General features: G+C 31.2%; 1 protein-coding gene across 1 annotated transcript; it reads left to right on the top strand.

Annotated features, from left to right (window-relative positions):
• Positions 1-9,087: 9,087 nt before the first annotated feature.
• LOC109339303 (phosphatidylinositol 4-kinase gamma 5-like) lies at positions 9,088-12,408 on the top strand. Its single transcript, XM_019576717.1, has 2 exons — positions 9,088-9,427; positions 9,939-12,408. The coding sequence occupies exon 2, from the start codon at positions 10,196-10,198 to the stop codon at positions 12,083-12,085; it is 1,890 nt and encodes a 629-aa protein (XP_019432262.1). The 5' UTR covers positions 9,088-9,427; positions 9,939-10,195; the 3' UTR covers positions 12,086-12,408.
• Positions 12,409-13,435: the final 1,027 nt, after the last annotated feature.

Below are 13,435 nucleotides of genomic sequence, written 5' to 3' on the forward strand. Positions count from 1 at the left end.
CTTCATCATGCTCTAATGACTCTCCTCTATATGATAAATTATATGCAGCTTATGTCGAAATGCATGAGGAGTTAGATAGAAAACGAGTTATCTCCTTGCATCACAAGAAAATAATTGAAATGCAAAAGGAATTAGATGAACTTAAAATTGAAAATGAAACTCTTGATCTTATCTATGCATGTGCCTCATGTGATTTCTCTACTTCTAAATTATGTCAACCCTCTATATGTGATATTTGTGAGAATTTAAATGCTGAAAATTCTGTTTTAAAACAAAAACTTAAACAAAAACTTTCAAAGCTCACATATAGTCAAGAAAACCTTAACACATTGCTTGCTAATACAAGAAACGTTGGTAACCGATTTGGAATTGGATATAAACCTAAACCTAAGAAAATACCATATAGAAATCCAGTAGTTCATATGCATAAGAAGTCAAATAATAACATGCCTACTTGTTTCTATTGTGGTATACATGGTCACATATGCACTACATGCTTTATAAGAAAATTTGGTGTGCCAAGTGGCAAATATGTTTGGATAAAGAAGGGGCAAGATCCCTTAGTTCTCTCTCATTAAACACTCAACATTATAGAGTGTAAGTTTTCTCATTGAAGCATCATATTATGATTAAGATTCATATCCATTTTTCTCTTTTTCATCCATTATGGTTAGTTTGCTTCTATCAATCACATTGTTAAGAATTGGTTGGTTAAGCTTCTGTCAAGATAGATGGTTAAACTATGGATGAAGTTGCTTCTGTCTATGGTGGTTAAGCGTCAGTATTGCTTCACATTCAGATTTCAAGACTGAGAGACGAAGATTCCCTCACTAGTAAGAGGAGGTATTAGAGTATGTGTGGTGTTCAACACAATCATTTCAAGCTTAAAATGCTTGATACATTCCAGGTTGCAGGGATATTAGAATAAGTGAGATTCTGTGAGAGTTAATAAATTAACATTGTAGTTAATTGATTAACTGGATAGTTGTTTCAATTTTTAAGGTGAACTTTGTATACGATAATCGATTAATCAAGAGAGTTAATCGATTATTTGATTAACAAATTATGTTTTTTTGTTTTACTAATTGTTGTATATAAAGGGGTCTTCCCCTAATTTCATTCAATTCTATAATGAGAAATCAATTCAATAATAAGAAGTGTTATTCAGTTTTGGCACTCTTTGTTTCCCATTCTTCATTCTTTAAGCTTTCTTTCATATACATCTTGATTCATCAAGAAACTTTCTTTTTCACGACTCTTACAATTTTAACAAATTACTAAAATCTTCCCAAAATGACAAATTCAGGATTCCTATATGATTTCATCCTAAATTTCAGTTACATCATCGTAACTTTATCTCTCTCATCATTTTTATTCTCCATCAAACACCAAAACTCTTCACATAATTACCATAATTTATTAAAACTTTTGTATAAAACTTGACATTTATGTATTATTTATTTCGTGAATTGCGTAATTCAAGTTTAACAACTTCTATTTATTTGTGTGTCATGTTGTTTTTTAATATTGATATTAATTTTTATATTGTATTTTATTTTAATATATTTTTTAGCATTTTTTATGCTATATTAAAAATTTATAGTAAATATATATATATATATATGTGTGTGTGTGTGTGTATATATATATATATATGTGTGTATATATATGTGTGTATATATATCGAACAATAATATAATGTTATTTATTTTTTGTTAGCTTATTTTTTTTCAATTTTTCCACTTTCTATTTTACAACATTATAACTTTATCTCTCACATCCTTTTTACTCTTTCACTAAACACTATAACTCTTCACAACATCACCATACACTATTAAAACTTTTGTACAAAACTTAACATTTGTGTATTATTTATTTCGTGAATTGTGTAATTCAAGTTTAGTATTTTCTATTTATTTGTGTGTCATGTTGTTTTTTAATATTGATATTGTATTTTATTTTAATATATTTTTTAGCCTTTGTTATGCAATATTAAACATTTAAAAATTTATAGTAAAAATATATGATGGTAAATATTAAAATATTTACATTTTAAAAATAGTGTAAAAACAACAAAAATAATCATCACATAAACAATTAACCTCATACATTTTTCTATAATTTACTATGTAAAAAACAATATTTCTACCTTACTCAAACAAAACAGATTAGTTTATATTCAATTTTCAGCTAAGGTACCCAAACATAAACAGATTATAATCTTAATAGATTAATCAGATTATAATCTCACATTTTATAATCCCACATTTTATAAACTAAAACTAAAGCGTAATCTAAATAACAATAAAAATTAGTTTATAGAGAGAAGGTAATATTGCAAAAACGATTTTTGTATGAAATTATCATAAGGAACAATAAAAATTCTTTTCAAAATCATGTTTAAATAAAAAAGGTGTTTTTAACAATAAATTATCTTAATAATTTATTTTAAAATACTTCAAATTATTTAAATAAAAAATACAGTTTCTTGGTAAATCGGAAGAGAAAAACAACAAAACTAAAGTAGAGGAGAAAGATCCATATGCAAGATGGATAATGCTTCTGTGAGTTGAGTCCCAGATTCTGAAGTCCTTTAAGAGTCACAAACTCAATTTAGCCATGTAATCTTCTACCATATTACCTTCTCTCTAGATATAATGTATATGAATATCCCAATTTCTTCTAAGCATATCACAGATGTTGTGAAGAACAGGAACAATAGGGTTCAAGTTGATCTACAGCTTGTCGGTAATGACATGGATAGCTTCCAACCAATTGGAATCCAAAGTAATTTGACGATGACTGAAAATGAAAGCCAACTCGAGCCTACGATTAATGGCCATAAGCTGAACTTGAATAGAGGATCGTATTCCAAAGTTCCTAGTGACCCCGAATAACCAAATGTCATTATGATTATGGATAGCACCTCCTCCACCCATAATTTGTCGCAGTCTGTAACTACCATCCACATTAAGTTTCACACTTCCAACTTCTAGATGATATTAATGAATACTCACTAGAGAGACTTCGATCAATAGAGGGTCAATAGTACTCTAGTCCTTGAAATCATGGTGGACATTCCAAGAGACATAGGAGATGTCCCAAGTCACATTCCAAAGATAATATGATTCATCCAACACCAAGCCCACAAGATGCCTCCTAAAAAGAGATATTCATTGGAGCTTCTAGCATGAGTAGTCATCCAAGATAAAATGAACTGATTAGACTAGAAAGATTGACCAGTGAACCTCAAACAATTCACACCACAAAAGGGAAGAGTTCTCCCAAACAATTCACACCACAAATGAGTGTCTTATATATTTTCCTCCTGAAACAAAGAGAATTAGTAGACAAAGAATTATGAACAAAAAACCATAAAAGAAACTTAACTTTTTCAGGGACAAGAATTCTCAACCAACTCCAATGACCCAAATTAACAATGTAACATGTCGAGACCGTTATTATCCAAAGTTCAACCTCCAGAATTATGAGGAGAAAACGACATCAGAATGATAAGAATGAGGTCATTGATATGGTTAGGATACTATACCAAAATTCCAAGAAAGGTCTTTCAAAATGTCCTTCACATAATTGAGTGTAAAAAATATTCACAAAATTCATCATGTGACAGAACTTACCCATACCCATCTAATTATCATACAAGAAATAATGATCATCATCACCCAACAGTAGGGTAAAACCATTTCTAAGTTGCATGGAAGCTTTAATGATGCCCTTCTATTGAACTTCAAAAATACAGTTAACAAAACGGAATATCGACTTGTTTATATGAAAAAAAAATTAAAAATCAAATATATACCCAATTTTGATATAAGGCACATTTCCATATATACCTCATCATAGGTTTTGTATTGGAAGCAATAGATTTATAGTTTCTGTATGCCATACATAAACAATTAAATTGTTTCATATATCCTTTTATTTAATTGATTCATGCATGTTTAGCTATACATACAAAGTATCCGAAATTTTATCTATATACATAGTATAATATTATAATATAGATAAACACTCTAATAAAATCAAACACAATTGTATAAAATAAAACGTAAAAAGCAGATAAGGAGGACAGTATTTATTTATTTTTTAAATGTAAGAACAATTTTGTCCCGTTAGTAATATACTATATAATATATTGTTCCTCCATGTTATGGAAAGATGTAATTATTTTTTCACTTTTCCTTAAACTCGCATCCAAACTTACCTTGATCTTGATGAAGGTAAAGTTGGGATTAACAAAAGTCCCTCCAACCTGCTCAATATCGTGCCTACAATAAATCTTGGTTGAATATAATTTTTCATGATTAAAATAATCACTAGGCTACTATTAAAAATATATAATTACTACTTTGCCTAAATCACATTTGTTTTATATGAAAGACAATATTGTTTGAGCTTAGTGGAATCTTCAACTAATGACAAGAATGTCACCGGAGGAGAGAGTAAGAGAGTATATGTTATGAACATTTTATTTCAAAACCAAATGAATAAAACAGAAATGATTCAATAAGTATTTAAATAATTCTTGAGAAAATGATGTGGGTGATATGAGATTTACTTCCTAATATACCCCTTCTATATAAGCCTATTGGACCAAACAAAGGGTTACATTTGACCCATGACTAGATGATGTTTTCTTTGCCAATGACAATCAGAAAATCAGAAAGAAATTGGGTTTTAGTTCTGATATCATGTTAAGGTTTTATCTCAAAATCAATTAACGGTGGACGTTGTGAAACTTGCTTCCCAACATACGCCCTCCGCAAATGTCTGATGGACCAGACGAATGATTATCTTTGACCTATGACCATAGGGCATTTTTTCGCATGACAATCGAAAAGAAATTGGACTCTAACTCTAATATCATGTTAAGGTTTTATCTTAAAAACAATTGACAATGAGAGGAATAGTCCAACAAATATTTAAACAATTTTTTAGATAATAAGATAGACGATATGGGACTTATTTTCATAACATTTGTGATCCTTATACATAAGGATTAATAAAACCAATCAAACTAATAACTTTAAGCTAAATTCAGATACTTTAACCAGTAATTATTATTCATGGACAGTCATATTGCACTAACTAAGCCTAATCTCTGTTGAAATATATTGTATTAATGTAAATAATAGTATATATGTGATATGGGAGATTGTATTGGTTATAGCAAGTTATTAGTTTCTAAGAGTAATAGAGGTTAGTTAGGTTAGTTAGTTTTTCTTCTTCTTCTTTTTATAAAAGGTTTTCATTATAACTCATTTCAACTCATTCTATCAATTCAATAATCATTCGATGAATGATTTTCTCATGTTTTCTTTCTTGCTTTATCAAGATTGTGCATGGCTCTATCATTCTAATATGGTATCAGAGCAATAATTATGAGCTTTCGTTTATCCTTTCCATCTTTTTCTTTTTTTCCATCAACCTTTCTTTTCCTCACATAATATGCTAGGCCTTCTCCACCCTCTGAAATGGTACCTTCTACTTATAGTTTCAATAGCTTGTGATGCAATTATTGGTTTCACGTGGATATGGATCATTACCCAACATCCCACAAAGAGAGCACTTTTGCTTCAAAAATGATCAAATATTTCATGGTCATTTGCATCAAACTTCATTCTGATGGTAATTCGAGCAAATAAAGACGTACATTCTGATCTTGGAGTTCAATGCTATTCTTGAAGAAGAAAATGGGCGTTCTTGCACCAATTGTTTTTTTTTTCCAGTTTGGTATGACTTGGTCTTTTCTGGTTAATGATTTACTCCAAGTTATTCTACTATCTCCTTTCAACTTTGTGAGGAAGAAGTTTCAGATAAGTAGTGATGAAGATAAGTCATTTTCTTGCATGAAGGCTACTTTTTCATATTTGAAGTGAAGACCATAATGAAAGTATGAATTCATATCATGCTGCAACTTCCAAGTCATCCAAGCTGAATGTGTCTAGTCTTTCCTATGATTGTAAAAACATCACGCACTCTTCTGATTTTCAACACAAGAATCCATATTATTCAAATTATAATAACCTTTACATTCTTTTCTGATTCTTTATCATTCCCCCTATTATCTCTTTTCTTCCTCGTCAATGGTTGGTTCGCTTTTGTTCATGATGGTTAAACTCAGATATAACTTCTGTCATGAATGGTTAAACATTGGATAGTTAGCTTCTGTCCATGGTGGTTAAGCAAAGATGTAACTTCTGTCATAGATTGTTAAGCGTTTGATGATATAACTTCTACCATGGGTGGTTAACGTTTAATGATATAGCTTCTACCATGAGTGGTTAAGCGTTATTATTGCTTCATATCAAGTCCAAACTGAGAGTTTAGAATTTTCACTCTCCAGTTTGAGGGGCTGTTCAAATTGTATCAATGTAAATAATGGTATATATGTGATATGTGAGACTGTATTGTTGGGTTGATTATAGCAAGTTATTAGTTTCTAAGAGTAAAATAAAGGTTAGTTAGTTTTTCTTCTTCTTCTTCCTTTTATAAAAGACTTTCATTATAACTCATTTCAACTCATTCAATCAATTCAATAATCATTTAATGAATAATTTTCTCATTCTTTCTTTCTCGCTTTATCAAGATTGTGCATGACTCTATCATTCTAATAATCTCCATGACAAGTATGTGGGAAAGGATATACATTCACCTTCTAATCTTGAAAGTTATGACATCTGACAAATGTGCATACCTAAAGGATCATTGAAAATATATTCAGCTTGGTCAATATCTAATGAAATTTTAGGTCCTTCCATGTGTTTTGCTTTTACATATGCAATCATTGTAGTTGGTGATGGTCTGATGCAAAACTAAAATCACAAAGAATAATAGTCGTACACATTCTTTCATTATTACGGTTGGACAAACAATGTTCAAAATAGTTATAATAGTTTGTTCAGATCTCACTTCAAATAGAAAATTATAATTTGTTGTTGGAGTTAAATATTTGTGTCGTGGGAAAAAATGAATCCACGCATATTTTGGTTCCCTCTTATACTTTAGTTTTGGAGTATTATTATTGTGGAGGCGAATATTTTTATTCTTGTTGATTTTATTTCTTTTTTCAGTGACATTTTAAACCTCAAATATTGTGAAGATTGTTATTTAATACAGAATATTCTAATCAATATTTATATTTGATGTAATACCAAATTATATAGTATTTAAAATTTTAATTTTTGATCATATTAATTAACAATTTTATATTCAAGGTAAAAAGATAAATAGCCAGATTTTTATATCCAAGAAAAAAGGAGAAGGTGGATTTTAGTCTATCTAAAGGATCCCACAAATATTTTAGTGAGATTTGGAAAAATTAGATGTACTAATCTTGCTGCCTCAAACAAAGTGATTACTTCTATGATTTGAATTTATAATCTTATGTTTATTAAGCAATAATCTACCACAACATCAAAAACTCACCATAATAAATAAAAATATAATTCAAAAGTATTATAATCAAATTTTGCTTCAGTCCACTTTGAAAAACTAAAAATTAATTAAGCCCACCAATGCCAAAATATTAATTTTACTTGCACGAGTTAGTCAAATGAATAATAATAAAAATGTGTTAATAATATACTTGTTTTATAAACAGAAATAGAACCGAATATCAATTCGTTTTCTTTTCGGTTACAAAAATATTTGTTAAAGAATCAAAATTTTCCATGTATGGAATAATTTCTTATTTATGTAATTAACAAATGAAAAAACCAACAATACGTTCGTCTAATGGTGTAAGACCCTACCAGATCATCAGGACGACCAAAATATCAAAAATTCGATTTCTGGAGCGACATTTGTTGAAGAGACAACCACACCCCAAAATGAATTAGTTTCTTACTCAAAAGGGTGAGGAGATACTTTATTAGTACAAAAAAAATTAACAAATGAAAAATAATAATTAAATATATTGGGTCATTTATGTTGTAAATAAATAAGGATAATGCTATATTCTTATAGAAAAAAATCTCAAAATTCTCACAATAATAATAAATATTGAGTAAATAATTTTAAATTGAATATATTGTGTGTACCAAGTTGTCCAATTTTGATTTTAATTTAAAAATTATTTTAAGTAATTTATATATGATTTCATAATGATTATTGTTTCAAATTTATGTCCAATGTATGAAAATAATTCCGAGTATTAAATTTATAATAGCTTTTATATTTTATTTTCAAATATAACTTATCCTACACAATACTTTGTGATGAAGAAGTAAAAAAATATTAAATAAAAATTGATTTATTTAGGTAAGAATTTATATGCTAACATTTATTTATTATTAATGTGAATATTTAAACACAATAATTATATTATTTATTATTTATTAAATTATTTTTTTTAAAGAATAAAAAATAATTAAATATAAATGATGAATGATGTAAACTCATATATTTTCAATACATCATTTTCTCCTTTCTTATTTTTTTTAGTACTAACTATTTTCTTTTTTTGTATTCCTCATTTTAAAAATGGCAAAAACCCACCTTGTTATTCGCCAACAACGATAATAGTTGATGGTGACCCCATGCCTCGTCATCAACTAATCCCTTATCTCCACGTCACCACCCCCTAAACCCGCATTTAATCCCACGGCTCAGATATTCCCGATTCAACGGTCCTGATTACTCTAGGCCCTTCCACTCCGCTATGATATATAGATAGATAAAAACTTGCATGAAAACACATATAACACATCACATTTAGATACAAGTATATTATGCTGGTTGGTGTTATCATTTAGAGTTTAAAATCTATGCACTGAGAGTGTAAAGTTTTTACACTATCAGCATATCATCAATCGTTGATTTGTAATACTTTACACAAAAGTCAATACTAGCAAACAAATGAATGGTGGAGATTTACTGACTGTGTAAAAATCACTTACACTGTCAATGTATACATATTAAATCCTATAATTTATTATTAAATTTCAATCAAAATTAAACTTTTAATGTGCTGACAAAATTCTGCACGTAGTCTCTCTATTATAGAAAAGGGAGAGAAAACTAACCATGGTTAGTTCGTTAACCATGTTACACGGATCGGGTTAAAGAACATTCAGCGCGAGAGAACAGAGAGAGAGAAACAGAACAAATACAGAGACACAGAGAGAGAGAGAAACAGAGAGAGAGAGACTCTGTGGGTTGTTACTTCAACTAGAAACCCTCCGAGTTAACTCGGACGAGTTTCAATCCGTTTTTTTTCTTTTCGTACGGTTCGTTTTCGGACTCTGGCCACTTCAGATGAATTAATTCGCAGTTGTTTGTTTTTTCCATTCAGATCTTGCATTGTGGTTGGTCCCAATTCGAAGATAAATCAAAATTTTCTCTCTTCGTTGTGGGTTTTTGCAGACTCAACGACGTCGTTTAACTTTGCCCATTTTGATTTAAGGTATTTGCATTTTTTATATCGAGTCATTTTTTGTGCTATTAAGGTGTATGCACTTTTTATATCGAGTCATTTTTTGTGCTATTAAGGTATATGCATTTTTTATATCGAGTCATTTTTTGTGCTATTATCAATAGTGTTTTTTTTAAAGATTATTTATTTGTATTGAAACTTTTGTTTTTTAAAGATTACTTTTGTAATTTAATCGATTTAATATTTTTGGCGGTTTCTCAAAAGTTGTGGTTTTTTATGAATGATTTTAGTGATATGAATCATTGATTCTGAAAGAAATGGATTTTAGTGATATGACCAAGTGTTAGAAATTGAATCTTTATTCATATCTAAGTAACGGTTTCATGTGTTTTTCTTTTATTGTTACTCTTGATTCATTGAACTTAGACACTTTTCTGTGTTAGGATCTTTGTGTTTTATTCTTATTGTTTGATTTGTATGTGGCACTGACAGTGATATGTTGTGTGCTTTGAGTTTTGATTGAATTTTCATATTTTTGCAGATTTTATTATTCTGTCATCCGGACATGATGACCTTCTTGATGTAGAAAATCGTCGCTTCGATCTCCATTTCTGGATCATTACTAGTGAGATTGGATAGTTCATTGTGCTGTTGTTCTGATTGATTAATGATTGTTGGGGTGCAAGACATCAGCCTTGCACAATCCCCGTTGGTTCTGGAATTTGGCACCTGCTGTGGTGGGAAGGAAAGAAGGAGCTTTCTACCATTGCCACATCTGTTGTCTTCTGTTGGTGGTCCATGTCTCATAAGATAGAGAGCTCTGTTCAAACCCAGATGGTTGTGGCTATGACAAGGAGACGTGTTTTTGTGCAAACTGATAGGGGTTGTGTCCTGGGTATGGAATTGGATCACACTGACAATGCACATACTGTGAAGAGGAGGCTGCAGGTTGCCCTTAATGTATCAACAGAAGAGAGCTCTTTGACTTTTGGGGATATTGTCTTGAAAAATGATCTCAGCGATATTCGGAATGATTCTCTTCTTCTTACTAGGAATCTCATGCACAGGAGCTCATCCACTCCATGCTTGTCGCCCACCGGAAGGGATCTCCAACATAAGGACAAGAGTGGTCCTATTGAGATATTAGGGCAGTCAAGTCACCTTGATAGAATGAATGATATAGTCAATGACATTAAGAAGGCAATTAAGATGGGTATAGATCCAACACCTGTTCATAGTGGGCTTGGAGGTGCGTACTATTTCAGGAACATCATTGGTGAGAATGTTGCACTTGTGAAACCAACAGATGAGGAGCCTTTTGCCCCAAACAATCCGAAAGGCTTTGTTGGTAAAGCTCTTGGACAACCAGGCTTGAAGCGCTCAGTTCGGGTCGGGGAAACAGGGTTCAGGGAGGTTGCTGCTTATCTTCTTGATTATGATCATTTTGCAAATGTGCCTCCTACTGCCTTAGTGAAGATTACTCACTCTATCTTCAATGTCAATGATGGTGTTAATGGAAACAACTTCTTGAGGAAGAAGCTAGTTAGTAAGATTGCATCTCTTCAGCAATTCATACCTCATGATTTTGATGCAAGTGATCATGGGACATCAAGCTTCCCAGTTGCTTCTGTGCATCGTATAGGGATATTAGACATTAGGATTCTTAACACAGATAGACATGCTGGAAACTTATTGGTTAAAAAACTTGATGGTAATGGGACTTTTGGTCAGGTGGAGTTAATTCCTATTGATCATGGACTTTGTCTGCCAGAATCTTTGGAGGACCCATACTTTGAGTGGATTCATTGGCCTCAGGCTTCAATACCATTCTCTGAGGATGAGCTTGCTTACATTGGTAATTTTGACCCTGCTCGAGATTGTGACATGCTAAGGAGAGAACTGCCCATGATTCGAGAGGGTTGTCTCAGAGTCCTTGTACTCTGCACCATTTTCCTCAAGGAGGCTGTTGCTTTTGGTCTATGCCTTGCTGAAATTGGTGAGATGATGACTAGGGAGTTCCGCAGAGGTGAGGAGGAACCTAGTGAACTTGAGGTCGTTTGTTTGGAGGCGAGGAAGATGTTAGCAGAGCGGGAGGAACTGTCTCCTAGGACTGAGTTGGGTGATGATGAATTCCTGTTTGATATTGACTATGATGAAGCTGGGTATGATTTAACTCTGAAGACGACAATGGAAGATCCTCTAACCAAAGCACATTTTCATGCTGTATTTGGGAATGGGTTTGCTAGAAGCCCACTTTGCAAATTGGATGAGTCCATTGAGGAGGGAGGAGAGGAAGGTGACGAGGATTCTCCTCAAGGGTTTGTTACTTCTCCGATGCAAGAGAAAACCCCAACTATTTCAAAACTTTCCGTGTCATTGAAAAATACCATGTTAGGTGAGAAAAACCTGAATCACCATAAATATTCAAGTGGAAATGTACCAAAAAAATATTCAACTGGAAAAGCGGATAATGGTTATTTTGCGAGTGCATTATCTGGTCATAGGAGTGCAAATGAGCAACTTCCTGCAAGCATTGGTTTTGTGAAGCTTGTAGATATGACCGAGGATGAATGGACAATGTTTCTGGAGAAGTTTCAAGAGTTGTTGTATCCGGCTTTCGCTAAGAGGAAATCCATAACTTTAGGTCAGAGGCAGAGGCAAAGGCTTGGCACTTCGTGCCAGTTTTGAAGTTGAGCAAAGAACTATAGAATGAAGAATAAGGCTTTATAGAGTTTCAGACAGAGAATGAATGTTTGTTAAGATGGTAGTTATGTTTTATGAAGATTTGGACGAGTGCTTTACTTTTTAGAGAGGGTAGGAAGAATTTCTGTAAATATGCTTACCATCAGCTATGTGGTGAGCCCATGAGATTTGTTTGTACTTTGATTTGATTTCATTTTATTTTTGTTGTTCTTTTTTTACCCTTTTCCCTAGAGAACTTTCTCTTTATGACCTGTTTGATAAATAATTTGTAGGTTAAAATTGTGAAATGAAATTTATATACATATAATGCATGACATATGGAAAATATCACTTTAATTAAATGGTCATATTATACTCATTAAAATTAGAGTGTAATTTCTATCAATCGGTGTAAAGATTTATATAAAGTTGGTATATTATTCACCATTTATTTGTATTAATATTTTTGAATAGTTAATAATGATAAAACATGAATCGTAGATGACGCAATAATAATCTAAGACTATTAGTTGTAAGTATATACATGTTCAATCATACAATTATATCTAAACCCTCAATTTTAAATTAGTTTATATAATTTTGCAAATATACTTATCTTTTCCTCTCACAATTTTCACAAGGAGAGAAAATTATAATTTTTTTCTTCATTTTTCTTTTAAACTAAACAATTAATTTTTTAATCTGATTTTTACTTCTTTTTATTCCTTCAACTTGCTTTCTTTCTTTTTTTCTTATCTTTCATTTTCCTTTCCTAACCACAAATTTAAGGTTCCAAATCTCTTGGTTTTAAGAATTCAAATTATGCACACAATTGAATTGAAATTAAAAAATAACAAACAAGGGTAGAATTGAAATAAAAAAAAACAAGGTAGAATTGAAAAATAAAAGACACTTTCAGATAAGTTATGTCTGAGATGGCATCATTTTCAGATAAGTTATGTCTGAGATTTCAGAAGTTTATTTAATGCATATTAAGTCACTTTCTTATCTTTGAGTACGTTTGATGTGACTCGGCGATCCCTCAAGTCTTGTTCCATATTTGTGTCACACTGCTTAAGTCGGCTTCTCTTATCAGTATTGGCTCTAATCCAATTCCTCATCCACATTCTGAATTATTTATTTGCCGTCGCAACAAAATAAAATCATTTACGGTGCAAGCAAAGACAATATAAAAAGTAAAATTTATTTTCCATGTTCTCTAAGTATGTTTGCCACGATCTGAAATGAGACACTAATATTATTTATTCATGCTATCTTGCACTGATACGGGTGTTGACTTTGTCATTTTCTAAAAAATAAGGGTTAGGGAATATAAATTCAAAACAAATATAAATA

Source organism: Lupinus angustifolius, unplaced genomic scaffold (assembly GCF_001865875.1).
Source record: "Lupinus angustifolius cultivar Tanjil unplaced genomic scaffold, LupAngTanjil_v1.0 Scaffold_66_26, whole genome shotgun sequence".
In the NCBI taxonomy this organism is placed as follows: Eukaryota; Viridiplantae; Streptophyta; class Magnoliopsida; order Fabales; family Fabaceae; genus Lupinus; species Lupinus angustifolius.